Genomic DNA, 26,130 nt, shown 5'->3' with positions numbered 1-26,130 from the left:
TCCACTGGATCATCAAAAAAGCAAGAGAGTTCCAGAAAAACATCTGTTTCTGCTTGATTGTCTATGGCAAAGCCTTTGACTGTGTGGATCACAATAAACTGTGGAAAATTCTGAAAGAGAAGGGAATACCAGATCACCTGACCTGCCTCTTGAGAAATCTGTATGCAGGTCAGGAAGCAACAATTAGAACTGGACATGTAACAACAGACTGGTTCCAAATAGGAAAAGGAGGATGTCAAGTCTGTATATTGTCAACCTGTTTATTTAACTTATATGCAGAGTACATCATGAGAAATGCTGGGCTGGACGAAGCACAAGCTGGAATCAAGATTGCTGGGAGAAATATCAACAACCTCAGATATGCAGATGACACAACCCTTATGGCAGAAAGTGAAGAGGAACTAAAGAGCATCTTGATGAAAGTGAAAGAGGAGAATGAAAAAGTTGGCTTAAAGCTCAACATTCAGAAAACAAAGATCATGGCATCTGGTCCCATCACTTCATGGAAATAGATGGGGAAAGAATGGAAACAGTATCTGACTTTATTTTTCTGGGCTCCAAAATCACTGCAGATGATGATTGCAGCCATGAAATTAAAAGATGCTTACCCCTTGGAAGGAAAGTTATGACCAAACTAGATAGCATATTCAAAAGCAGAGACATTACTTTGCCAACAAAGGTCCATCTAGTCAAGGCTATGGTTTTCCCAGTATTCATGTATGGATGTGTAGTTGGACTCTAAAGAAAGCTGAGTGCCGAAGAATTGATGCTTTTGAACTGTGGTGTTGGAGAAGACTCTTGAGAGTCCCTTGAACTGCAAGGAGATCAAACCAGTCCTTCCTAAAGGAGATTAGTCTTGGGTGTTCATTGGAAGGACTGATGTTGAAGCTGAAACTCCAATACTTTGGCCACCTTTTGCGAAGAGCTGATTCATTTGAAAAGACCCTGATGCTGGGAAAGATTGAGGGCAGGAGGAGAAGGGGACGACAGAGGATGAGATGGTTGGATGGCATCACCTACTCGATGGACATGGGTTTGGGTAAACTCCAGGAGTTGGTGATGTACAGGGAGGCCTGGCATGCTGCAGTTCATGTCAGACACAACTGAGTGACTGAACTGAACTAATTCCAGTGAAAGTTTATTTCTCATTCATACTAAGTCCAATGCAGATTTGCAGGTTTTAGGGAGAGCTCTCCACCAAGCTATGACCATCAGTAACAGGCCCATTGCTATCTGTGATACCTCTGGTCTCCTGGGGCTTCAGGACCATCTGCTGGGTCATGTGCACCCAGCTAGCCAGTCATCAAAGTTAAATTAAGGATTACTAGGGACATTTTATGGACCAAGCCTAAAGAGGTATATCATTTCCACCTATTAGTAACAAGACCCCATGTGGATGTAAGGGGGCCAGGAAAGGCAGCTTGTGTGCCCAGAAGAAAAAGATGAAGTAATTTGGTAAACATATTCCATTGTTCAGACCACAATTCCTCATTTTCTGGCCTTTTTCCCTCCCTTCAGAAAACTAAGATCATGGCATCTGGTCCCATAACCTCGTGGCAAATAGATGGGGAAACAATGGAAACAGTGACAGACTTTATTTTCTTGGGCTCCGGAATCACTGTAGACAGTGACTGCAGCCATGAAATTAAAAGACGCTTGCTCCTTGGAATAAATGATATTACCAACCTAGACAGTATATTAAAAAGCTGTCAAAGCTATGGTATCTGCAGTAGTCATGAATGGAGACTCTCACATCAGTAATCATGATATGAGAGTTGGACTATAAAGAAAGCTGAGCACTGAAGAATTAATGCTTTTGAACTGTGGTGTTGGAGAAGACTCTTGAGAGTCCTTGGACTGCAGGGAGATAAAACCAGTCAATACTGAAGGAAATAAGTCCTGAATAATCATTGAAAGGACTGATGTTGAAGCTGAAGCTCCAATACTTTGGCCATCTGATGCAAAGAACTGACTCATTGGAAAAGATCCTGATGCTGGGAAAGATTGAAGACAGAAGAAGGGGACAACAGAGGATGAGATGGTTGGATGGAATCACCGACTCAATGGACATGGGTTTGGGTTGACTCCTGCAGTTCATGATGGACAGAGAGGTCTGGCATGCTGCAGTTCATGGGGTCGCAAAGAGTCAGACACAACTGAGTGACTGAACTGAACTAAACTGAACTGAGGTGCTTAATAAATATCAAGTATTATTAGATCTCAATGGTTGCACGTTACAGTCAAGTAGGAGATTAGTTTACAAGGCCACTGCCATAGGATTTAATTCCAAGGTTCTCTTTTACTTCTATTTATTTCAAAACATTTTTATTAAATTTCAATTACAAAGACTCATAAAACTTAGGATACCTAACGGGCAAGTTGTTCTAGTTCTATGCAGTTCACAAAATGAAAATAAATAAATAAATAAAGGATTATGAAGACGCCTGAATGCTACAAGTCCCATGGCACAGTCTGCAGTCATAATAGAAAGATGCAATAGTGACGTCATCCTAAGAGGTGAGGCAATTTCAGAGCAGGCTGAGTCAACACTGCGTGTTCAGGAGAGTTCGCCCTGATTGGGCACACTATCTTTTCTGAGGCATGCCTTTACTCTCATTGAGGAACCTCTTGCCCTGATTCTCTGGACTTGGACTTTAGAAGGAACAAGGACTTACTGTAGAGCACAGAGAACTCTGCTCAATGTTATGGGGCAGCCTGGATAGGAGGGGAGTTTGGGGGAGAATGGATACATGTATACATATGGCTGCCTCCTTTTGGTGTCCACCTGAAACTCTCACTACAGTATTAAGTCAGCTATACTCCAGCATAAAATAAAGTGTTTTAAAAATCCTTTTAAAAAATTATCTAGTTTTAAAAAAGGCTTGGCTCTGCTCCCCCTGCTCAGAATGGTCGTTTCCTAAAGCCTGTCAATCCATAACCGAGCTGCAGAACCTGACTGTGAAGAAATCAAGAAAGACATGTAGACAGAATATTTTACAATGTTTTTTTAAAGTTTCTTAAAGGATTTGACTATCTTTTATGAACATAAATCTTACATGTAAAGCTTATTTTTCAAAAAGAAACAAGATAATCTGCTGCTTTAACTGAAGTCCCACAGGGACCTGTTTGACTGCATCTTGTCCTCTCCTGCTCTGCCTCTTCACCAATCCCTGAGGTGCCTGAAGAACTCTGGGTTCTAACTCATGGTTCACAAACAGCTGGTTCAGAAAAAACAACCAGGGCTTTGGAAGAGTCCTTGACCTGCAGTTTCCTCAACTGCAAAGTGAGCATTGTCCTACCTATGGGGCAGTGCCCTTCAGGTCTAATTTTAGGAAATTGAATAGGGGATACTCAACTCGTATTAGTCTTTGACTTCTATTTCCCATTTTCTGAAGCATGTGTCAGTCTCAAGAATGCTGCCTTTTTCAGCATTTGAAAAATTCTTCTTGACCAACATAAGGCATTTTGATCCTATATATTAGCTAAGCCTTGCAACTCAGTGAGCTTTTCCTTTCGTGAGAACCAGAGGCTGAGCGGCGAGGAGCATCGTGTCTCCCTGGTGTTTCAGCTCACCATTTCCAGATCTGGCATCTCAGGCCCTGGTTTTCTGTGGACCCAGGAACACTTGTGAAGACCAGAAGGCAGTTCAGGCTGTATTTCTAAGAAACACTTTTCATTTACGTTGAAGTGATTCCACAGAAAAACACCTGACAGTAACAGAGATTATGAAACCTCAATTTTGGAATCCAGAGACTTAGATGTGTTTGTGCTCTGTGATCTTTAAAGAGAAGCAGAGGGATACACGGAGAGAGCAAGAACTTAGAAATCAGACAGTCCTGGGTTTGAGTTCAGCCTTTGGGGGACCTAACTCTCTGACCTGGATCAAGGCACCTACCTCCCAAAGCCTCAGCCTCTTTATCTATAAAGCAGGAGACTCACACCTACATCACCAGAGCATTTTAAGATGAAGTGGAGATAAAATATATGAAATCTCTTGGATAATAGTAAAATATATACATAATACATGCTCTTTTGGTATGCATATATAACGTGTGTGTGTTCTAAGTGACCTCAGTCATAGCTGACTCTGCAACCCAATGGACTGTAGCCCGCCAGGATCCTGTCCTTTGGATTCTCCAGCCAATGTATGTTATTCTCAGAAAAAATTAAGCAGTGATTATTGATTTGGTCTCAAGCAGTATAATATCGGTTTATTAATTAGATAGTTGAGGCGAAGATACAGATGTAACAACCACTGTTCACTTAACAATCTGAAGCACTACTGACTTCTGGAAATTTAATAGACCATATATTTATTAAGTTTTACTAGATATCATTAAGAGCAAGTTATGAAAAATGAGTAAGATTCATGCCATGTACCCAAGAGTTAAAGTCTAGGGGCAGAGTCAGGGCTGGAGGAGTAAGAAAAATAAACACTGAAATTTAGGGAGCAAAGACTTGAAAAGATTCTAGCTAAGTGCTGTGGGAATTCAAAGTATTGAATACATTTTTCTCTCTCTTTTATCCTGGGACTCCTAAAATGCGAATGTTGGTATGCTTGATGTTGTCACAGAGTTCTGAAAATTATTCTCGTTTTCTAAATCTGTCTTTTTGCTGTTCTGGTTGAGTGTTTTCTGTTATTCTGTCTACCAGATTGCTTATATTTTCTTCTGAACCATCTAATCTGCTGTTAATTCCCTTTAGTGTAGTTTTCACTTCATTTATTGTATTCTTCAGCTCTGATTGGTTTTTATACTTCCTTAATCTTTGTTAAAATTCTCACTGTGTTCAACTGTTCTTTTCCCAAGTTCAGTTACGATTGATTCAAACTCTTTATCAGGCAAGTTATTTCTCTGTTTCACTCAGATTTTTTCATGGTTTATTTTCTTGTTCTTTCATGTGAAACCTGTCCCTTTGTCTTCTCATTTTGTTTACCTTTCTCTTTGAAATTAAGTGAAGCTGTCACCTATGCCGGTCGTGAAAGCATGTCCTTTTGAGGAAGCAGCTCTGTGCAGTCTGTGTGCCCCATGGCTTGGAGGCAGAGCTTCCCCTGTGTGCAGTGGCCGTCCCCGCCCTGTTGGAGGTGGACTCTGGCCCAAGGAGGTGAAGCAGGAGCCCTGAGAACACCGGGCTCCTCCCAGGTTTGATGGCAGTCTCCTCCCTGGTCTGGGACCTTGCTGGGGTGTGAGGTCTTGCAGCTGCACTTCCCAGGTGGTGCTGGTGGTAAAGAACCCGCCTACCAAACGCAACAGATAAGAGACGCAGTTTCGATCCCTGGATCAGGAAGATCTGGTGAAGGGCATGGCAACCCACTCTAGTATTCTTGGAGAACCCCATGGACAGAGAAGCCAATGGGCTACGCATAGCCCATGGGATCATAAAGAGGTGGACACAACTGGAGTGACTTAGCATGCACACACGTGTGTACCTTAGTTACAGGATGGACTGGGGTCTGAGCAGTGGGTGCCACACCACTGGGCTTGTCCCACTCCCTCCCGAGTGTGCACAGGGGATGCACGCCCCAGGGGTGGAGGTCTCTATGCTACCGCCTCCCCCTCTGCCTTCAGAGAGTGTGCACGGTGACAGACGCTCTGGCGGGGGCCATCTCCGCTCGGGAGCTAGTCTCGCTCCCTCTCCAGGACGTGCACCAAGGCGTGCACTGACAGTGGCTGCCTCCTCCCCAGTCAGACGTGGGGCCAGAGTCCAAGCTGACTTTGTTCCCTCAAAGTCTGCACCCCTTCACTGGCAATGGCAGCCCCTGCTTTTGTGGGAAGAAGCACCAGAGCAGGAGGGGCTGCAACAGGAGCCCGGTGGGGACCTGGGGACACTGGGGTGACCCTGGTGAGCCAGCAGGAGCAACAGGCAGCTTTTGACCCGCTGCCTTCGAGCTGTGACTGGAAGTAAGCAAATATGTGTGTGTGTTGTTTTCAAGAGCAGAGTCTCTCACAGTCCTCCAGTAATCCTCACCGGTTTTCCAGTTAAGAGGCTTGTCTTACCAGTATCAGAACCAAAGGGCTGGGGTACCTAAGGTGTAGGTCGAAATCCTCACTCCCCAGGGAGGATTCCTGACCCTGTAACACACTCTCGTGTGTGCCCCTGGGAAGTATGCGTCCTGACCAGACTGCTTCTCCTCCCTTACTAGCAGACTCCATGTGGATCTTTCTTCACAGCTTTGGTGGTAGGAGAATTCTGCTAGCACCCAGGTTGACTACAGGCAGAGTCACTATATATGTAGTTGTAGTTTTCATGTGTTCATGAAGGGAGGTGAGCCAGCATCCTCCTACTCGACTATCTTGATCTCTTTCCTTGCAAACTATTATTCAGCGCAGGCTTAACTGATATTTTCTGATTAAAGTGACATTGTATATTTTTTATAGAAATGCTACAGTAATTATGCTGTGTGCCTCTCAGTCTAAATATCATAAATGTGTCTAATTACTAAGAAGAGTACCTTCCAGGATTCTTGATTGTAAAGTCATATTTATCCTTTTGCAATTAATAAATATCTTACGGGGAGATGAGATGAGACTATCTAAAATACTATTTCTCATCAAGAAAAAATTTAATGACTGTTGAGTTACAAACATTCTGAGAATTTATTTAGCACCACGCATCAAAAGTTATTACACTTTTTAACAAAGTAAGGTTTCTATAGCAAATAACTGTTTAAAAATCAGTATCATTAAAAAATTCTGTTCAGGAAACGTAGAACATTGTTATTTATAAAACTTCAGAAACAATTTAAACATCTGACAGAAAAGTGGCCAATTAAGTAACAGTAAGAGATAAGAAAAAGCCTCTTGATGAAAGTGAAAGAGGAGAGTGAAAAAGTTGGCTTAAAGCTCAACATTCAGAAAACTAAGATCATGGCATCTGGTCCCATTACTTCATGGGAAATAGATGGGGAAACAGTGGAAACAGTGTCAGACTTTATTTTGGGGGGCTCCAAAATCACTGCAGATGGTGATTGCAGCCACGAAATTAAAAGACACTACTTGGAAGGAAAGTTATGACCAACCTAGATAGCATATTCAAAAGCAGAGACATTACTTTGCCAACAAAGGTTGGTCTAGTCAAGGCTATGGTTTTTCCAGTGGTCATGTATGGATGTGAGAGCTGGACTGTGAAGAAAGCTGAGTGCTGAAGAATTGATGCTTTTGAACTGTGGTGTTGGAGAAGATTCTTGAGAGTCCCTTGGACTGCAAGGAGATCCAACCAGTCCATCCTAAAGGAGATCAGTCCTGAGTGTTCTTTGGAAGGACTGATGCTAAAGCTGAAACTCCAATACTTTAGCCACATGATGCGAAGAATTGACTCATTAGAAAAGACTCTGATGCTGGGATGGATTGAGGGCAAGAGGAGAAGGGGACGACAGAGGATGAGATGGCTGGATGGCATCACCAACTCGATGGACATGGGTTTGGGTGAACTCCAGCAGTTGGTGATGGACAGGAAGGCCTGGCATGCTAGATTCATGCAATCGCAAAGAGTCGGACACGACTGAGTGACTGAACTGAACTGAAGAGAAAATATATGGTAATTGATTATAGTGAAGTTGATGGAGAGTAACTCTAAAATTAACAAGTCCTGGGAACTTGTCCTTCATCTCATTCTGCCCCTTCAGTTTGACAGAGCATCACCTAAACCCAAGGATCAAGACCAAGGCTCAGCCTCTACCTCTCTTCTAGCTTCATTGCTCTGACCCACAGCCTCTTCATGGCCTTCTTCACTTCAGCATTTCTCAGGGAGTAGATGACAGGGTTGAGCAGTGGGGTGATCACCGTGTAGAACACGGCCACCATCTTGTCCACAGATAGGGTGGTAGAAGGTCTCAGATAGATGAAGATGCAGGGCCCAAAGAACAAGGTGACCACAGTGATGTGGGATCCACAGGTGGACAGGGCCTTGCGCCGCCCCGCGGAGCTCCGAGTCCTCAGATGGAGCAAGATGACCACATAGGAGGCTAAGAGGACCACAAAGCTGATCACGGACAGGGTCCCCCCGTTAGCAACGATCAGAAGACCAATGAGGACGGTGTCAGAGCAGGCAAGTTTGAGCAGGGGAAGCACATCACAGAAATAGTGGTCGATCACATTGGGGCCACAGAAGGGCAAGCGGAAGATGAGAAGGATTTGGGCCAAGGAATGCACTAAGCCCCACACCCATGCTGCTCCCACCAGGAAGGCACACACCCGCCGGTTCATGATGGTGGTGTAGCTGAGGGGCTTGCAGATGGCCACGTAGCGGTCATAGGCCATCACAGTGAGCAGGAAAATCTCAGTGCCGGCAAAGAAGTGGAGAAAGGAAAGCTGTGTCATGCAGCCCCACAGAGATATGGCTTTCCTCTCAGCCAGCAGATCTGAGATGAGTCTGGGGACTGTCGTCGAGGCGTAGCAGATCTCAACAAAGGACAGGTAGCTCAGGAAGAAGTACATGGGGGAGCCAAGGCTTCTGCTGCTCATGACAGTGAGGACGATGAGGAGATTCCCCAGCACAGTGGCTGTGTACAGGAGCAGAAACATCACAAAGCAGACTTTCTGCACCTCTGGATTGGAAGAAAGTCCCAGGAAAATGAATTCTGTCACATTGTGTGTTTCAGCCATGACATAGCCACCAGGAGGCAGGAATTCAGAAGGGTGATATGAAATGATACAAAACAAAAGACTCCTTCCTTAAGGAGTGAATTATATAATAGTCCCTTGCGTACCTGAAATGCTACCATTCAGACTCTATAAACTTAGTCTTCTCAGAAATAGGAAATCCATCTCTGCAATCCATAGACCCTTACAGTCGGTGACACTCTTCTCTTAGGACATTCTGGAAATACAGCACTTTGCACATTGAATTGGAATTGTGCTATGTGACCATCTGGTCCACCAAACTGTGGACGTTTTAGAGCAGAGAGTATGTCTGGCTACCACTCCATCTCCAGTGCTAACTGAAGCACCTGCACAAAACTACACTCAGTGAACGTACTTAGGGTGGGAACAGTGCATATAGATCATCCTGCCTTCTTAGCACAGTATTTGGTACACCACAGAAGTTCAGAAAATACTGAAAGAACAGAGGTCACCAAGGAGCAGGACCACATCTTTTCATCCCTGAATCCCGTGTCTAGCAGAGCGCTTATTTCAGGCAAAGACCAGACCAGCGTGAGAGCACTTAGCATTCCCTTTACTTTCAAAGCGGAATTATAATCATCACACGCTCACAAAACAAAACTCACCCCACTGTTTCTGGGCCTCTGCTGTCTCACCACTGTTCCTTTTATCTGTTCCGATCCCAGAGAGCAAAATAGTGCCCTGAGACCACCCATTACCTCGTGACGGTTTCCCAGTTATTCAATCTCCGAGCATTAAGGCCAAGTTATGTGCCAGAGCTCATACATCTTAGGAGTTGCCAGGTGGAGGATCTGCTCTCCCTGCAGCCTTAGGAATGCTGAGACTAAGCCAGTAAGTCGATTCCACCTGATTAAAAACAAGAGCACAGCAGACTTGCCTCTCAGATGGCCCACAGAGAAATAAGAATTCTGGCAGCTCAGCCTTGAGTTCACACTGCTGAGAGATACTGGGGGTGGAGCGGGGCGCACTGTGATCAAATGAGAGAAGATTGGTCCCCAGAGACCCATGCCTTTCCCCTTCTTCATCAGGCACCTACCTCATGGGAAGCGGGACCTGAATACCAACCTCTCAAACTTTCTTGTAGGTAACATAACTTCAGAAATCAATAGGGAATATATTAAATTAATTTTACTCAGTGTTCACAGAGCACTTAGGCTATGGGACTCTATGCTGTTCTGAGGGCAATTAGATCCAGCTCTTGCTTATCATGAACTCAATTATGTGATTTTACATATGATGCCATCCCAAGGATGGGTTCAAGGAATTATGGACCACAAATGTCAGAAACTGAGACAGCCCTTCTCCCGGCCTTTGGTGTGGATGACGGTGAGGCTACAGAATAGTGGTTCTCAACCATGGGTGATTTTGCCCCCAAGAGGATATGTGGCAACATCTAGAAACATTTTTAAACTTTCATTTCCTAAACTTTTCATTTACCTGTGTGGGAAGACGGTGTTATTGGCACTTACTGGACAGAGGCCAGAGATGCTAACACCCTACAATGTGGAAGACAGCCCCTACCACCACAGCAAGGGTTATCTGAGCCAAAATCACAATGCAACTGCTGTTGAGATGCCTGCTCAGAAGGAAACAAAACCTTTCCAAACTGATCTTTATCAATACTAAACTGGATATTGGTTTGAAAACACTACATGTGAGTTTATTACTCTGCTTTGGCCTCATCTGTAATAAATTTTCTGTCATGAATAGTTTTACAAATGCTATAATAACACTTTGTATGATCAGCATGCTCTCTCCCAGTCCTAAACATAATTGTCATTAATTTAGCCTGACTAAAATTAAAGCTGAAACAAAATGCCATTTTCAACTAGTGATTAAGAGACTATTATGACCATATTTTTTTTTAATTATTTTACAGGTTTTAACATAAGATGTCATGTAAAAAACCCAAACAAACTTTTTGGCCAACCCAATAATTGCTTTTGAGAGTGCAAACTCTGAATTAACCATTATCATTTTTTTCATTATGCATTATATTTTAAAAAAACATTTAGGAGGAACATTAACAAATAATTACATAAAAGCTCAAAATATTTAAGAAAATCTACATTTATTCATTTATTCTGTACATCTCATCACTAAGCTTTTGTGGAAGGCTGTAAGTCAAAATCTTTTCTCTGTTGAATGATTCAGTTTAACACATCTAAGGAAGATGAGTTTTTAATATGAGTCTATGAACATGCGTTATAGGAAAATACATTTGTTAAAATGTTTGTGGTATGAGACTATTTGCTCACCTAAAGTTATACATTTTCAGGAAAGGCTGATGTTATTTTCTAACCTGGTGAAGATTAACCCACTGACTATGGCCACACTTGCCTAGTTCTAATTAAACTCCACCATTATATGAAAAGTACAGATTCTTTAAGAATTAGGGATAGTACTACACAACTTTCGCCATTTTGCAAGTTAAAATGAAGATTTGAATTGGTCAGCTTACCCTTTTTATGTTTATGCCACTACTTACTGTTCCAGGCTCCTTTGCATCTAGGGATAGATATATAAGCTAGTTCCGCTCAATAAGAACAAAATAAGAATTGTTCTGGAAAAGTCCTTGGAACTGTTTTCTGAAATGAAATGAAAACCCCTCCCTTCTTACATGTGAGCATGTAATACCGAGAGCTGCTTTAGACATCTTGCAGCCATGAGGGGCCAGCCAAGAGAACTGAAGGGGCTTGGGCATGGTGGGAATAACAAAACAACCCTGGGACCACTGACCTCCCAACTTCCTGTTGAGTAAGCAATAAATGTTACTATGGCTTAAGCCAGGGGCTGGGAAACATGTTCAGTAAAGTGCTACACAGAAAATATACAGGCTTTGCAAGCAGAGTCATGAATGTAGAGAACAAGCTTAGAGTTACCAAGAGACAATGAGGGGTGGGACAGATTGGGAGATTGGGATTGACGTATACACACTGCTCTACACAAAATAATAACTTGTGAGAACCTACTGTTTAGCGTAGAGAACCCTACTCACTGATCTGCGATGACCTAAACGAGAAGGAAATCTAAAAAAGCGGGCATATATGTATACATAGCACTGATTTGCTTTGCTACACAGCAGAAACTGACAACATCATAAAGCAGTTTACTCCAATAAAAATTAATTTGTAAATAAATATAAAAATTTCATACATAAAAAAAGAAAATATATGGGCTTTGCAGACCACACAGTCTCTGTCGTAACTATGCAACCATGCCACTCCAACAAAAGCTGCCATAGATAAAAAGAGTAAATAATGGGGCATGACTGTAATCCAATAAAACTTATTTGTGGGCAATAAAGCTGAAATTTCATCCAACTTTTATGTGTCACAAAATATTATTTTACTTTAATTTTTTCAACCATTTGAAAATGTAAAAGCCTTTCTTGGCTCACAGGTCATACAAAAACAGGCAACATTTTGGCTTAAGCCATGCATGACTGAGTGACTAACACACACACACACACAAGCACATAACTCAGTGCACATACAACTGTCTAGAAAGGAAAGGGTCTTGTAAAATTATTTGGATGAAGATATGAATGGCTGTTTGTTTATGGCTGAGTCTTTGAGGTTCACCTGAAACTATCACAACATCGTTAATCTGCTATACTCCTACACAAAATTAAAAGTTTGAAAACAAAAAGATATGCCTAGTTGCATGCCTGCTCAGTTGCCGTCAGGTCCGACTCTGCAACCCCATGAACTGTAGCCTGCCAGGTTTCTCTGTGCATGGGATCATCCAGGCAAGAAACTGGAGCAGGTTGACATTTCCTCCTCAAGGGGATCTTCCCGACCCAGGGATCATACCCTCCTCTTCTGTGTCTCCTGCCTTGGCACGCAGATTCTTTACCACTGAGCCACCTGGGAAGCCCATGTGAATGATTAATCATAGCTCTATTATATTTCACCTTCCACAGACCTTTCCATTCTAACAATGTCCTACTTCCATGAAACAAAGCTCCTACTGTGGAATTTGAGGCATTGGATTCAGGTCAATGAAGGGGGAAAACTAAAATTAAGTTGTTGGTTTTTTTTTTTAAGAAATAGACAACTTTAATAGGGTTGATATTTGAGAAGATGCATTCCTAAAAAATTGCCTTCATATTTTTTTCCATTTAAAAAACATCGGAGAGAAAAACCTTCTCCTATGATAGAATTATATATACAGTTGTCAAGAGCTGATAAGATGATTCCTGCTAAGTGAACTTTGACAAACTTAATTGATCAAGTTTATACATACTGGTTTGAAAAGCCATCTATAACAGTATCTGAAAGGATGAGAGAGAGGTGCTGAGTGCAGCTGTCACAGAGATGGGAGATATTTAAATATTTTCACTTACTAGAAAAGATGAAATAGTTATGTTCTTAGCAATGGTTTTTCAGTTTTTAACATTATTAAAATTTTTATTTTGTACTGGGGTAGAGTTGATTAACAAACAATGTTGGAATAGTTTCAGGTGAACAGTGAAGGGACTCAGCCATAGGTATACATGTTTCCATCCTTCCCCAAACGCCCCTTCCATCCAGGCTGCCACATAACATTGAGCAGAGTTGCATGTGATCTACAGTAAGCCATTGTTGATTATCCATTTTAAATATAGCAGTGGGTACATGCCCATCCCAAACTCCCTGTGCACGCTAAGTCATTTCAGTCGAGTCCGACCCTTTGGGACGCTATGGACCACAGCCCACCAGGCTCCTCTATCCATTGGCTTCTCCAGGCAAGAATACTGCAGTGGGTTGCCATTTCCTTCTCCCCCACACTCCCTAACTAGACCTAAAATGAAGTATTGATAGAAAAGCCTTCCAGGGATTCCCACAAGAGCACATTGATAGAGGGAAAGAATAAAACATAAACTTATTTCTCCCAGTACCACAATCTTTCCACACATTGCAGCATGCTAAGAAGTATCGTTTACTGAGAAGTAAAGTAAATGAACCCAGGGTTCGCAGGTAGAAGGTGACAGAGTGGGAATTCCAACCCAGGTGATCCCTCCCTAATGTCTATGCCCTGTATACTGAAGAACATGAAGAAAAACAACAATGCAGCTCAATTGTCAACTTTCTCCAAAATACAGAGGGCTATGAAAAGCATCTGATTTATTTTATGGAATATAAAGCCCTCACCTAAAATACAACCAAAAAACATAAATAGGTGAACATTTGCTCTGTTCTTCATAGTTCACTAAAATCAAACTTCTATTTAGTCACCATATGCATGCTCAGTTTTTTAAGGTTTTCATTGTTATTCCACCGCTGAGTTAACTTTCCTGCCCCACAGCCTCTTCAAGGCAATTTTCACCTCTGCATTTCTGAGTGTGTAGATGATGGGGTTCAGCATGGGGGTGACCACCGTGTAGAACACGGCCACCAGCTTGTCCTCAGTGAAGGTGGAGGGGGGCCGCATGTAGAGGAAGATGGCAGGTCCAAAGAACAGGACGACCACCGTGACGTGAGAGGCACAGGTGGAGAGGGCTTTGCGTCTCCCCTCAGCTGAATGGTTCCTCAAGTTGACCAGGATGACAATGTATGAGGACACCAAGAGGAGGAAGGAGAAGACAGAGATTAATCCACTGTTGGTCAACACAACGACCCCCTCCACGAATGTGTCAGTGCAGGCAAGCTTGAACAAGGGATGGAGGTCACAGAAGTAGTGGTCAATCACGTTGGGACCGCAGAAGGGCAACTGGACAGTGACAAGGATCTGCACCATGGAGTGAATTATGCCCCCCAGCCAGGAAGCGGCTGCCAGGCGGTGGCACACAGGCCGGCTCATGATGATTGTGTAGTGAAGGGGCTTGCAGATGGCCATGTAGCGGTCATAGGCCATCACCGTGAGCAGGAAGATCTCAGTAACCCCAAAGAAGTGAAAGAAGAATATCTGAGCCACACAGCCCTCCAGGGAGATGGTCTTAATCTTGACAAGTAAGTCTGTGATGAATTTAGGGACAATAGTAGAGGAGTAACTGATCTCCACCAGCGACAGGTGACTAAGGAAGAAGTACATGGGGGAACGCAGGCTCTTACTGACTCTGACCGTCAGAACAATGAGGCCATTGCCCACCACCGTGGCCAAGTACACGGGCAGAAACACCGCAAAGCACGCTCTCTGCACCTCTGGGTCCTGGAAAAGACCGGTGATAATTAACTCAGTCACATTATTGGTCCTCGCCATGGAATCCTTTCAGACGCGATTGGATAAGAGCTACTGAGAGCCCTGTAATAAAACAAACACTGATCATAATTAATTCACTCCGTATATAGCATGTTGGGCAGTGCAAACAACTTTATAATACACTTACTATGATATCATTCATTTAGCCAGTATGAACGTATTAAGGATTAACAGTTTATATATCAGAAAATTAAGGCTCAGAGAATTGGCTATTTACCCAAGATCGCACAGAAAGTAGTGAATTCTGGGACTCAGAACCAGACTTTCTGACTTTAGCTACAATTCGTTTTAGTCCATTAAAAGGTATTCTGAATTTAGGGAATCATTTAAGTTCAGAGCTTATAGTTTTATTATCCTTTTGCATTTTTTAGTGTTCTTTACTTCATTGCATTTTGAACGCTGTCTCCTATTGGGGAATTTTCATGAGACATTTCTTTTCTTAACTTCCTTTTTCCCTTATCTCTGCCTCAGGGAATCATCTTCCCACTGATATTTCTACCTTTTTCCAAAAGGTCTTCTGTCCTGATTTCTTCACTCCTTTCTGCTAGGCCTCGGTCTCTTCAGGTCAGATTCCTTCTCCAGTTTTGCTGGAGAATAACTATGTTCCTATGACAAATGCTCAAACACATTGGAGATAATTCAATCCACAGCTTGTCACCATCATTACACTTTCACTTTCAAAACCTGTGACCCTCTGCTCAAGCTGCTGACAGATCATGAGCTCACAGAGCTGGTCCTTAGACAGCAAGGGTGGCCAGCCTGCTTATTCTTTTTCCAGGTTAGTAGAGAATTTCTCTATGAGTTATATCCCTGAAACATACTTACTGACACCCCTTACACATCTATACAGCCCCAAACTAGAGGGAAGAAATACAGATCATGATACCACTTCAAGCTAACAATGCCATGTAATTCAAAAAAATATCTTCCAGATTAAGCTAACCAACTAGGACTTTTTTCACCACATAAAGTCCATGAGACATAAGAATGAAATAGTATTAATGTTTTGAATTTCTAAGTTTTATCCTATTATCTTTCCCCTTATCTCCAGGAGTTGGTGATGGACAGGGAGGCCTGGCATACTGCAGTCCATGGGGTTGCAAAGAGTCTGACATGACTGAGCAACTGAACTGAATTGAGCTATCTCTGATTTTATACTAAAACTTTCAAAAACTATAGCTTTGGACATGATACAAATGAGCTTATTTACAAAACAGAAAAAGAAATAAAAATAGGGGGGAAAAAGAAAAGAAAAAAATAAAAGATGGAAAGGCTTCAACCCCAGGGATGCAAGCGATCATGGAAACATTTCCATTCACCATGATTCCAAACTTTTCCCATACAGAACTTTGTTTCTTCGGCTGCCATGTTAAGTTTGAACAGCTTTTCCATTTCTTGAGGTCTGTTCATTTAGATAGTAATTTAATACTGTTGTAGACATCTACTCTAGGGTTGGGGATGTGGGGAATATTATTTTTGAAAAGGGTTTAGGAATATATGGTTCACTTTAAAAGAGCAGAAATTCTGTCTTATCAATTTATTTACACTAAGGGAAAGTATGTTGGTTGCTTACATACCTTGGTCTTGTTAGGATCTTTGCTTTATATTTGTTCACTTTTACAATTTTGACTTGAAGTGTCACGAAAGAACTATTATCTTATGCCCTCCAAATCCTAATCAGCCTTTGAAATGTACACCTCTCAGAGCTGTTAGTAAACACAGATTTTTGCTTGTTTGCAAAAATAAGAAAGAAATATACTTTTGAAGAACTGAAAAAGAAAACCTCAACAGCAAGGAGCAGAAGTAACAACAAAAGAACAAAACCCAAAGGCCAGTGATCTGGACTGATGGAGACAAATCAGGTAAGGACATAAGTCAAGGTTAAGACTGTACGAAGTTACTGAACTTGAAAAATTATAGAAGCTAGTGTTCTGGAGCAAGGAAAAGACTAGAGAAAGAGGTCATGACTTCTGAGAGAGTCAAAGAAATGACTGAGGTGACTCTGAGACACACTAAAAATAAATGCTCATAAAGCATATATACTCTTCTGGGGCTTCCCTGGTGGCTCAGATGGTAAAGCATCTGTCTGCAATGCAGGAAACCCAGGTTTGATCCCTGGGTCAGGAAGATCCCCTAGAGAACAGAATGGCAACCCACTCCAGAATTCTTGTCTGGAGAGTTCCATGGACAGAGGACCCTGGCAGACTATAGTCCATGGGGTCACAATGACTCAGACACAACTGAGCAACTTCACAACAACAATAAAATAAGTGCCCATAAAACACAAATACTATTTTTAACAAAAGTAAAACATTGGTACTTGGAGAGTTGGCATGGGTGAAAATATAAACAAGTTTCATTTTAAGTTGTAGACGTGGAGATCAGAACAACCATTCTGAGAACAAATAGTATGCATCAAATGTACACCCCTTTGTTCATACAATTAATATTCCATGAAGACATGAGTTAAGTGTACAAGTGTTGGAAGCTGTGCTGTGTTGGACCCAGTTCAGACCAGCTCAGGAGAATCTGTCACAGGCATCTCTTTCAACTCCACACATCACATTGGTAGCTTGAAATTAGCCATGGTGGGAGCACGTTGGAAATCAGGAAATGATACAAATCAGTGCTCTTTACTTAGGAGAGCCAGTTATTAACTATTTACCAGCACACCACCGATAGGAGGCTGGAGGAGAGCCTTTCCGCTACATTCTTGATGTTTGCTTCACACAGAGGAAGTTACAGCCACTAAACTCCTGGCACCACGCTGCCTCCGCGGAGGTGGAGTAAATTGGGAAGCGGAGATTAGGCATGCCCTCTCCTCCTTTTCTTGGAGTGAGATGCTGCAGAGAGAACACTTTCTACACTGCCCTGGGGCAAGTTCTGTTTCAGTGAGGCAGAGACAGACAGCTTCTTAGGGTAGGTCCCATCTGTGTCTGTGTCAGTCACTCAGTCATGTCTGACTCTGCAAGCCCGTGGACTGTAGCCCACCAGGCTCCTCTGTCCATGGAATTCCCCTAGAGTAGGAAATGGCAACCTACTCCAGCATTCTTGCCTGGAGAATTCCATGGACAGAGAACGGTGCCCTTTTGATATAAGTCCCGAGTATATTTACTTGCCATGAGTGGATGTGAAGCTTTACCTGAGACTAGGGTTCAGAAAAGCCACTTGTAGCAGATTATACACCACAATCTTCATTATCATCTTTTCCTGTTATATCTTTGATCCTAAACAAAGATAATGTTTCTTCCCTTCAAAATGCCTTATTCCTTTAATTTAGAAATTAATTCACCATCCACATAGAAAGAGATATGTTAAGTTTCTTCAAACCCCCAAATGATATCTTTTCTCACAAACGGTTTATTAAAAAAAATATTCTATACCGACATAAATATCCACCAAATCTGCCATGGGATTATCTGTCTGCCTGAATGGGAATCAGAACAATATAATTTCTTGGAAGTAAAATAAAAATAATAGGAAATTCTCTTTGCAGAAGCAAAGGAGTTTTGCCATTCAACAAAGAAGAAAGCTACCTACTAGAGAGCTAAAATTCCAGGAAGGTGGATGCTGCAGAGAAGTTGTGTTGATGGTCATGCCAAACAAAAGCAGTATTGTTAAGCACATCACAGTGTGGTGGGATTTCCAATAGAGGCACCAGGGACCCAAAATCATTAAAAATACCTGGCACAATCTCCCACCTTGGGAAATCAAGCAGCTCAATGGTTGAAAGAGAAGACTGTGATTCTCAAGAATCACCATTACTACATTTACACTCACAAACCCAAGAAAATGATTTGGACAGAGATTAGGGTTGAATCAAAGAAGGAAATGGCAACTCACTCCAGTATTCTTGCCTGGAAAATTCCATGGACAAAGGAGCCTTGTGGGGCTACAATCCATGGGGTCACAAAGAGTCTGACACAACTGAGTGACTGAGCCCATGAGGTTGAATCTAATAAGACTAAACTACAGAGTAACAGGAGACCTAAAGCAAGGGTGACCTGGAAGATACCTGGAGGCATCATCAGCCTCCAAGATGCCAGGCTTGTCGCCGTGGTGTCCTGTGTGATCCATGCCTCCCTTTCATCCCCGCACCCAGTCAGTTACCACATCCCATTCATTCTGTCTCTGATCACCTCTCCTCCTACCTCTTCCCGTTCATTTTGTCTTTGATCACCTCTCCTGCCACCGCATCCCGTTCATTCTGTCTTTGATCCTCTCCTGCGGGCCATTCTTTTTTCCATTCTTCCTGCTACCACCGTCTATACTGCTGTCAGCTGATACCAAGATTACCGGAGCTTCTCAGCCTCCAGATGGTCCCACTCCATCCATCCTGCAGACTACAGCCAGAAAAGTGTTCCTTAGACCCTTCTTTCCTCAGATCCTCCACTGGCTTTGAATGAGTTGGGGAAAACCTAAGCTCCCCTGCCCACTTTTAAAGACTTGAACAGATTGAGCCACTTCAACTATCACCCTCCTACCCACTAAACTTCAACTCACCTCTATTCAACTCAGGGTCCTCTCCTCCTCACACAAGCCCACCCTGATAATCCCTACCACAGAGCCCTCCTTCACCAGAAATGACTTCTCTTTATCCCTTCCAATTCAACCCACCTTCCAACCCAGTCCTGTTTATTCAATGATGCTTGCCTTTAAGACTCCTCCAACCATGTGTCTTCTCTTCTTTAGGCACTGTAAACCCTTTGGTGATTATCCTTAAATGTAAATCTTGTTACGCTACGTCTCTACCTAAAATCTAGCGACAGCCCCCCATTGCCCATGGCACAAAATATAATATTCTCACTATGAATTCCAGGTCCTTCTTGAACTGACCATTGCCTGTGTTTGCATCCTTGTTTTTTCATTACCCAATGGAATATTATACGGTATTTCTTAACACAAAGTTTCTTTCCTCTGTCTTTATGCTTAGCATCCCTACTTTAGAGATAAAGAACCTCACTACTACAGGAGTAATAGTCTTTTCTTTGGTCTCTCATAGTATTTTATCATACCTCTTCTAAATCATTTCATAATTATAGCTTCTGAGTCTATACAGACTATCATATATTATGATGACATTCAAAATTTTCTGCTTAATATTCTTCTTCAGTCTTTATTATTAATTGCATTTTTTGGTTAATAATTATAGCTAGCATTGCAATAGTACTTGCTATTTACATACATTAATTCATTTAATTCTCACAACAGGCCTGTAATGTGGATATTATTATAATCACTGCTTTTTTTATACAGATGAGGAAATAGAAGCACAGGTAAGATGTTGGGGGCCAGCGTGAGGTACTCCACCCGTGGCAAAGGTCATGAGGAAGGGGGCTTGACATACACAAAGGCGGAATCAAGCCTCAGGAGTCCCCCTGGAAATCCTCGAGCATCTACCCCCATAACCAGAGCCTGCCTACTTTACTACTTTGTGCTCTCACCTACACCTCTGACTTTACGGGGAGCTGTCCCCCACCACCTCTTTTGGAGAAGGAGTTAACTTAGACCTCCAGTTAATAATAATTCCTGGGCATGATAGGAGTGTTTCAACCTACAGACTCCTCTGAAGGTTCTCTAGCCTGCCTGACAGGCTTGTCCAGCCACATGTGATTGTTCACAGCCTCCCAGCCATGAGAGGCACGAGATGCTTTAAACCTTCTAAAAACAGGTTCCTTAGAAAAGTTAGGAAACTATTAGTATAAGTATAGTGGGCTGATTAGAAATTGTATTGGTGAAGGGTTTTTCATTTGTTGAGCCAATGTTTGTTGCTAAGTCTCCACATCCCCTGCCCTTACACACATTAATGAATATATAGAAGAAATAAGTATTAACCTTTGATATAAATCACGTTAGACCTTAGGCTAAGTAAATTCTTTCCTTAACTAAAACCCACTACACCCTCACCCTATAGGAATGTAACTTTATTTGAGTGGTGTCTATTTTGAGAATAATCACCCCTGGAGAAATAAGTGTCCTGGTTGACTGACTGCTGTCACAAGGAGAGGGTCATAAATTGTCAGCAGGCCCCCAGCCAGAAGACGATGTAACATCCCTAAGACCTCTGTATACATTTGTATGAAGCACCTGACTTTGATAAAAGTCAGGACTGCTGGCCCCACGTGACTTTTGCATAACATCTCAGTGTATAAAAGTAGACCATGGAAAATAAAGAATTGGGATCAGTTTCTCAAAATACTGGTCTCCCCATGTTGCTCTCTCTCTCACTCTGGCTGAGTCTCCATTGGAGCGCGGAACCCACCAAACTTACTAATTTTGCCTGGGCTTCTAAGATCCGACCGGGGAGGCCTCAGTGTCTCCTCTCCTTTGGGAGAACGGAAGGATGCCTGCAGCCTACGTAAGTGGTGCAAACTTCTTGTCTTGAAGTTTTAATGGTCTCCCGCGTAAACCAAGCTACTCAGCCTCTTTTCTCCACTGAATTTTCCTACTGAGCTATCCTCATTCTATTACACTTTACATCTTTAATTAATATCTAATTAAAGCTATTGTATCCTGATCCTCGCCGACGCCGTCCCTGCTTCAAATACCCTGGATCAGCCAGGGCTGGGCCCCGGCAGTAATGGAATTAACTGGCCATTCCCACCATCTCTCCCACTTAAGTGAGAAGACATACCTCCTTGTTCCCTGCAAAGCTGCCTCCCCAAGAAACATGGAAAGAAGACGTGACCAGCATGTAAAAGCCTAAATCAGCATTTGAGCCTGTACATCAGGTAACCTGCTGGACTAGGGCCCAGAGCCAGTGATAGATAGAAGGCAGACAACAAAAGAGAGCTTCACGTGCCACTGGGACTGGTCTCGGAATGAAGTCCCTCCATCTCAATGACATGGTTCTCACTTGATAATCCCAAATATTACCTCACAGAATCACAAAATTGTAAAAGACTTACAAATCACCAAATCTTACATTACGTATATTTTACAAAAATGAATAAATCGATTCCTTGCCCTGTCCCCTCCCTCCAAAAAAATCTTCAAAATCGACCACCTAATTAACAAAGGAGGGACTTCCCTGGTTGTCCAGTGGTTAAGACTTCCCAGGAAGGGGGTCATGGGTTTGATCCCTGGTCAGGGAAGTTCCCACATGCTTGTGGCATAACCAAAAAAATAAATAAATAGCATGATCTTCCCTGGTGGCTCAGACAGTAAAGCGTCTGGCCTATAATGCGGGCAGACCCGGGTTCAATCCCTGGGTCAGGAAGATCCCCTAGAGAAGGAAATGGCAACCCACTCCAGTACTCTTGCCTGGAAAATCCCATGGATGGAGGAGCCTGGCCGGCTACAGCCCGTGCGGTCACAGAGTCGGTTTAACAAATGAGGGAGTTCCCTGGTTGCCCAGTGGTTAAGACTTCCCATGCAGGGGGACATGGGTTTGATCCCTGGTCAGGGAAATTCCCACATACCTGTGACATAACCAAAAAGAAATAAACAGTATGCAATTTGTAAATTAACAAATGAGCGTTTGTGGCTGAAAGAGAACTGACTTGCCCAATATTATACATATGGCTAGTCAGAAACTCTACAACTTACTTCCAGTCACATCACCTACCCTTAAGTCAGAGAATCTGGTGTGGTCCGTTCTGCCTTAGGGCAGGCAACTGCTCAGATGGATCCCAAATGCATTCAAGTGCCTCCAATTCAGCATGAAGTTAGCTTCTGCTGGAATCGATCATTACTTCAGGAAATGATCTGTTTTGGAGAAACTGGGAGGGGATGAAGCATTAAATCTCTCTGGGAATCCTAACAAGCAAGATGCTTTGGCTAATATTAACACACTCAGATGATTTTCCCCTGAGGGCCCCCAGTGAGCCAAGTTCAGGTCACACTCAGCTACGCCACTCTAAGAGTCGTGCTAAAAAGATTTAGAGACCTTTCATTCTAACCTCCTTTGTTTATAGATAGAGTGACAGAGGATGAGCCATGTTAATTGGATCCTAAGGCACACACCAGTTAGTTGCCAGGTTACTAACTTAGAAATGAGTGCTCTTTCAATAACACTAAGCTGCCTTCTGATGGGACTGTGTGGTGGTTGCTACTGGACTCAAGATCAGATCTTGTCCCCAAGAGAAAAATCAGCAATATTCCTAGGACTTTTAGAAAACAAAGGTCATGGCTAAGATGAATCAGCAAAAACAAAAAGGAAAATACAGAGGATTTGGATACAGATTAACATCTGGATTTATAAAATATAGAAGAAATACACATAAGCCCAGGAAGCAGCAATCCAGAGATTTTTAAGATTCTGCCTTTCCTGTAGACAAACCTATCCACCCATTGAAAGTCCAAGGGTTGTGATTAAATGCTTAGATCCGTGAACTATTTGAAATAATGTCAGCCACACATATAATCAAGGGAACAATTTCCCCATGGAATTTCCTTTCTCTAGGGTGAACTTTACCAAGTAAACTATGACTTGGGGAAAGATTCAAAATCACTTTCAGTTAGCTTAGTGAGATTTCTATAAGGTTTTTGCACTCAAGAATGAGACAGTAAGAGAGGAAACTTGAAAGTAAGATGAAGGAAAATTTTTTCCAGACTGTACTACTGAGAATTAACAGGAGAAAAAACAGAGAAGAAAAAGGACCGCAGGGAGCCAGGACCCCTGGGCACTAGCTGGGTCAGGAGTCGATTAACTAACTTAGGCCACGTCATCTCACCATTTCACCTCTCACTCTCCCGGGTTTCCTCTTCTGTATAACGTGACAGGATTGCACTAGGTTAACTCCAATGTACCTCCTGATTCTAACGTTCATGGATTCAAGTCACTTAGTTCCCCCCATGTGTCAGTCTCTTCATCAACGTCTGGAATGCAGCACATGCTCATTAAGTTTTGTTGAATAAGTTATTAGATGTATCTGAAAATTCCGAAGTGAGTGAATAATTAGTAAATTATGCCACAATTGGACTCTGCGACATAATCAAGCTATCAAAATCATGTTTATAAAAAGTGTTTAATTACATGGGTAATAGATTCCCAGGTGGTTCAGTGGTAAAGAATCTGCGAGATGTAGGTTCAATCCCTGGGTGGGGAAGGTCCCCTGAAGGAGGAAATGGCAACCATTCCAGTATTCTTGCCTAGAAAATCCCATGGACAGAGGAGCCTGGTGGGCTACAGTGCATGGGGCCACAGAGTCTGACACGACAGAGTGACTGAGCATACAATAGACTCTAATAGACTGCCTGAGACCATAAGCCAATCCTTACATCCATCCTCTTCCCTTTTGGAACAGGGCAAAACCCTGATATTTAGCAGAACATAATTCTACACAGAAGAAAATATTTTAGTTTCCAATCTCCCCTGCAAATAAGGGTAATCATGTGACTAACGTCCATCAAATAATATGAAAGTAAAAGTGCTATGTGGCACTTTTGAAAAATCTGAAAAGAAAGGAATTCATTTGCCCCTTCCCCGTACTCCTTTCCTGCTTCCTGGGAAGACAGATGAAATGTGAGAGCTGTGTTGTCCAGCATGGTACCCACTAGCCCCACGAAACATTTTACCTTTAACTTATTAAAAATAAATATTTTAAAATTCCATTCCTTGGTCTGGATAGCCACATCTCAGTTGTCACTATCACACAGGACAACACCAACAGAGCACGTCTCTAGCACAGCATAAAATTCCACTGGGCAGCACTGGAGCACAGCACTGGCAGCCCTTCGAGGTGATGAGGCTAACGCTGCAGGATTCAGGTGGCGGAGTCTAGATTTCTGATAGTATTGGTAGACCTCAATAATCACGCTGGCTTGTCTGCCTCTGTACTTCCATCTTATAAGCGGCTCTGTTTCCTGTTATATGCAGTTCAAGCTATACCCAAAAGGACACAAATAATAAGTGGGAAGAGAATACAAAATTGTATACACAGAGTAGTCTTCTGCCCTCTACAAATTTTCTTTTGTACTACTGTATTTATTGCCTACAGCTACAGCTAAGTTGCTTCAGTCGTGTCCGACACTGTGTGACCCCACAGACGGCAGCCCACCAGGCTCCTCTGTCCACAGGATTCTCTAGGCAAGCATACTGGAGTAGGTTGTCATTTCTTTCTCCAATTTATTGCCTAGAAAACACATTTTCTTGGGGTTTTATGTTGTAACAGAACTGACAATTAAGAACCTAACCAGGAGGTCTCCAATGCTGTGTAATATCATTACACTTTAAGAAGGCATTTTAAACATTTTACAATCTCTGCCTCTTAAAAAAAAAATAAAATGTTTTCATTGATTCCTGTGTTTTTTCCAGTGAGACCAGGAAAAAAGTGATCAATTATCCCTCAATAGACCAACTAACTCTCAATCCTCAATAGATGAGATAATCCCTGAGAATTTTGACAGTTTAGTAGAAGTAGATATTATCTGTTCTTGCAATATCCAGTGACTCAAGTTCATTGCTAATGTCCATTCTGTAGATCTCAGGAGAAAATGAAACATCCACATGAGTAAGCAACTCCTATCACAGCCTGCAGACTAACATCCTAGCCTGCCGCATCAAGGACTGAGAGAAAGGGAGGGCAGCTCCTCTGAGTTTAGGTCTGGACCAAATGCTTTCAGTTCAGTTCAGCCGCTCCGTCGTGTCCAACTCCCTGCTACCATCCTCCTCATCTTCACGCTGAGTGGACTGAGGAAGAGGAGGAAGAAGAGGGGTTGGTCTTGCTGTCTCGGGCAGAGGTGGAAGGGGAGGCAGAAGAGGCAGATGCATTTGATGTAACTTTACGGAAATACATCATAACTTCTGTCTGACTTTTTGCTTTTCGTTTCCGTAAAATTGTTTCTACAAAGTACTAATCCTTCTTCTACTATTTAGTTTCTGTGGCTATTTCATAGAAGCGTCTATGTTTTAAAAGAAGTCAAAATCAGCCCTTTCTAATTGGAACCCTTGTGCAAGCTGTCCAATGTCAGTGTCTCCTGGTGCTACTTTGATGTTTTCTTCATTTTCGGGCGCTGATTTGGAAGCACTTACCTCCATCAAGGTGCCTTCTGCTAATGCCACTAGTGTGCAGTCTATTAGCTCTTGAATTTCTTCAAGATCCATGTCTTGAAACACTTCACTCCCTACCTTTTTTGTTTTCCATATCCACAATCTCTTTCATGATTTTCTTGATTGGTTCTGTCATAAATCCTGTGAAGTCATGCACAGCATCTGGAAAGTTTTCTGTAGCAGGAATTTATTGTTTCAGGCTTGATGTTTCACAGATTTTTCAATAATGGCATCTTCACTGGTGTGATTATTCCAGACTTTCATGGTGCTTTCTCTATCAGGTTCTCTCCCATAGTGTTGACAATCCTTTCCATAGAGCAACACAGATAATGA

General features: G+C 42.5%; 3 protein-coding genes across 7 annotated transcripts in view; all 3 read right to left on the bottom strand.

The window, feature by feature from the left end:
- Nucleotides 1–26,130, bottom strand: part of LOC147358569 (olfactory receptor 4C45-like) — a 105,057-nt gene that overhangs the window by 26,972 nt on the left and 51,955 nt on the right. Inside the window, exon 1 of one of the 3 annotated variants that reach the window (XM_086341708.1) lies at nucleotides 22,372–22,511. The exons of the other annotated variants lie outside the window; for them this stretch is intronic. The gene's annotated coding sequence lies outside the window, so the exon portion shown is untranslated. Of the gene's footprint in view, nucleotides 1–22,371; nucleotides 22,512–26,130 lie in introns of those variants that run through there. 3 annotated transcript variants of the gene reach the window in all.
- On the bottom strand, nucleotides 4,196–8,707 carry LOC147358573 (olfactory receptor 4X2-like). The gene has a single exon (XM_086341711.1). The coding sequence runs from the start codon at nucleotides 8,601–8,603 to the stop codon at nucleotides 7,674–7,676; it is 930 nt and encodes a 309-aa protein (XP_086197837.1). The 5' UTR covers nucleotides 8,604–8,707; the 3' UTR covers nucleotides 4,196–7,673.
- The window catches only part of LOC147358572 (olfactory receptor 4B1-like), a 64,392-nt gene continuing 51,948 nt past the window's right edge, over nucleotides 13,687–26,130 (bottom strand). The window contains exons 1-2 of one of the 3 annotated variants that reach the window (XM_086341704.1): nucleotides 22,372–22,506; nucleotides 13,687–14,846 (exon numbers count right to left, since the gene is read on the bottom strand). In XM_086341704.1, the coding sequence (XP_086197830.1) occupies nucleotides 13,875–14,804 (930 nt within the window). In that variant the 5' untranslated portion in view covers nucleotides 14,805–14,846; nucleotides 22,372–22,506 and the 3' untranslated portion in view covers nucleotides 13,687–13,874. Of the gene's footprint in view, nucleotides 14,847–15,303; nucleotides 16,058–22,371; nucleotides 22,507–26,130 lie in introns of those variants that run through there. The other 2 variants (XM_086341706.1, XM_086341705.1) reach the window with 2 other exon arrangements.

Source organism: Bos grunniens, chromosome 15, assembly GCF_055505025.1.
Source record: "Bos grunniens cultivar Pamir isolate PY7600 chromosome 15, Bosgru_T2T1.0, whole genome shotgun sequence".
NCBI classification, from domain to species: domain Eukaryota; kingdom Metazoa; phylum Chordata; class Mammalia; order Artiodactyla; family Bovidae; genus Bos; species Bos grunniens.
This window is presented reverse-complemented; position numbering and strand designations above follow the sequence as displayed.

What these genes read in the sequence shown, in the direction of transcription:
- LOC147358573 (XM_086341711.1), bottom strand. Translation starts at nt 8,603, where the DNA reads ATGGCTGAAACACACAATGTGACAGAATTCATTTTCCTGGGACTTTCT.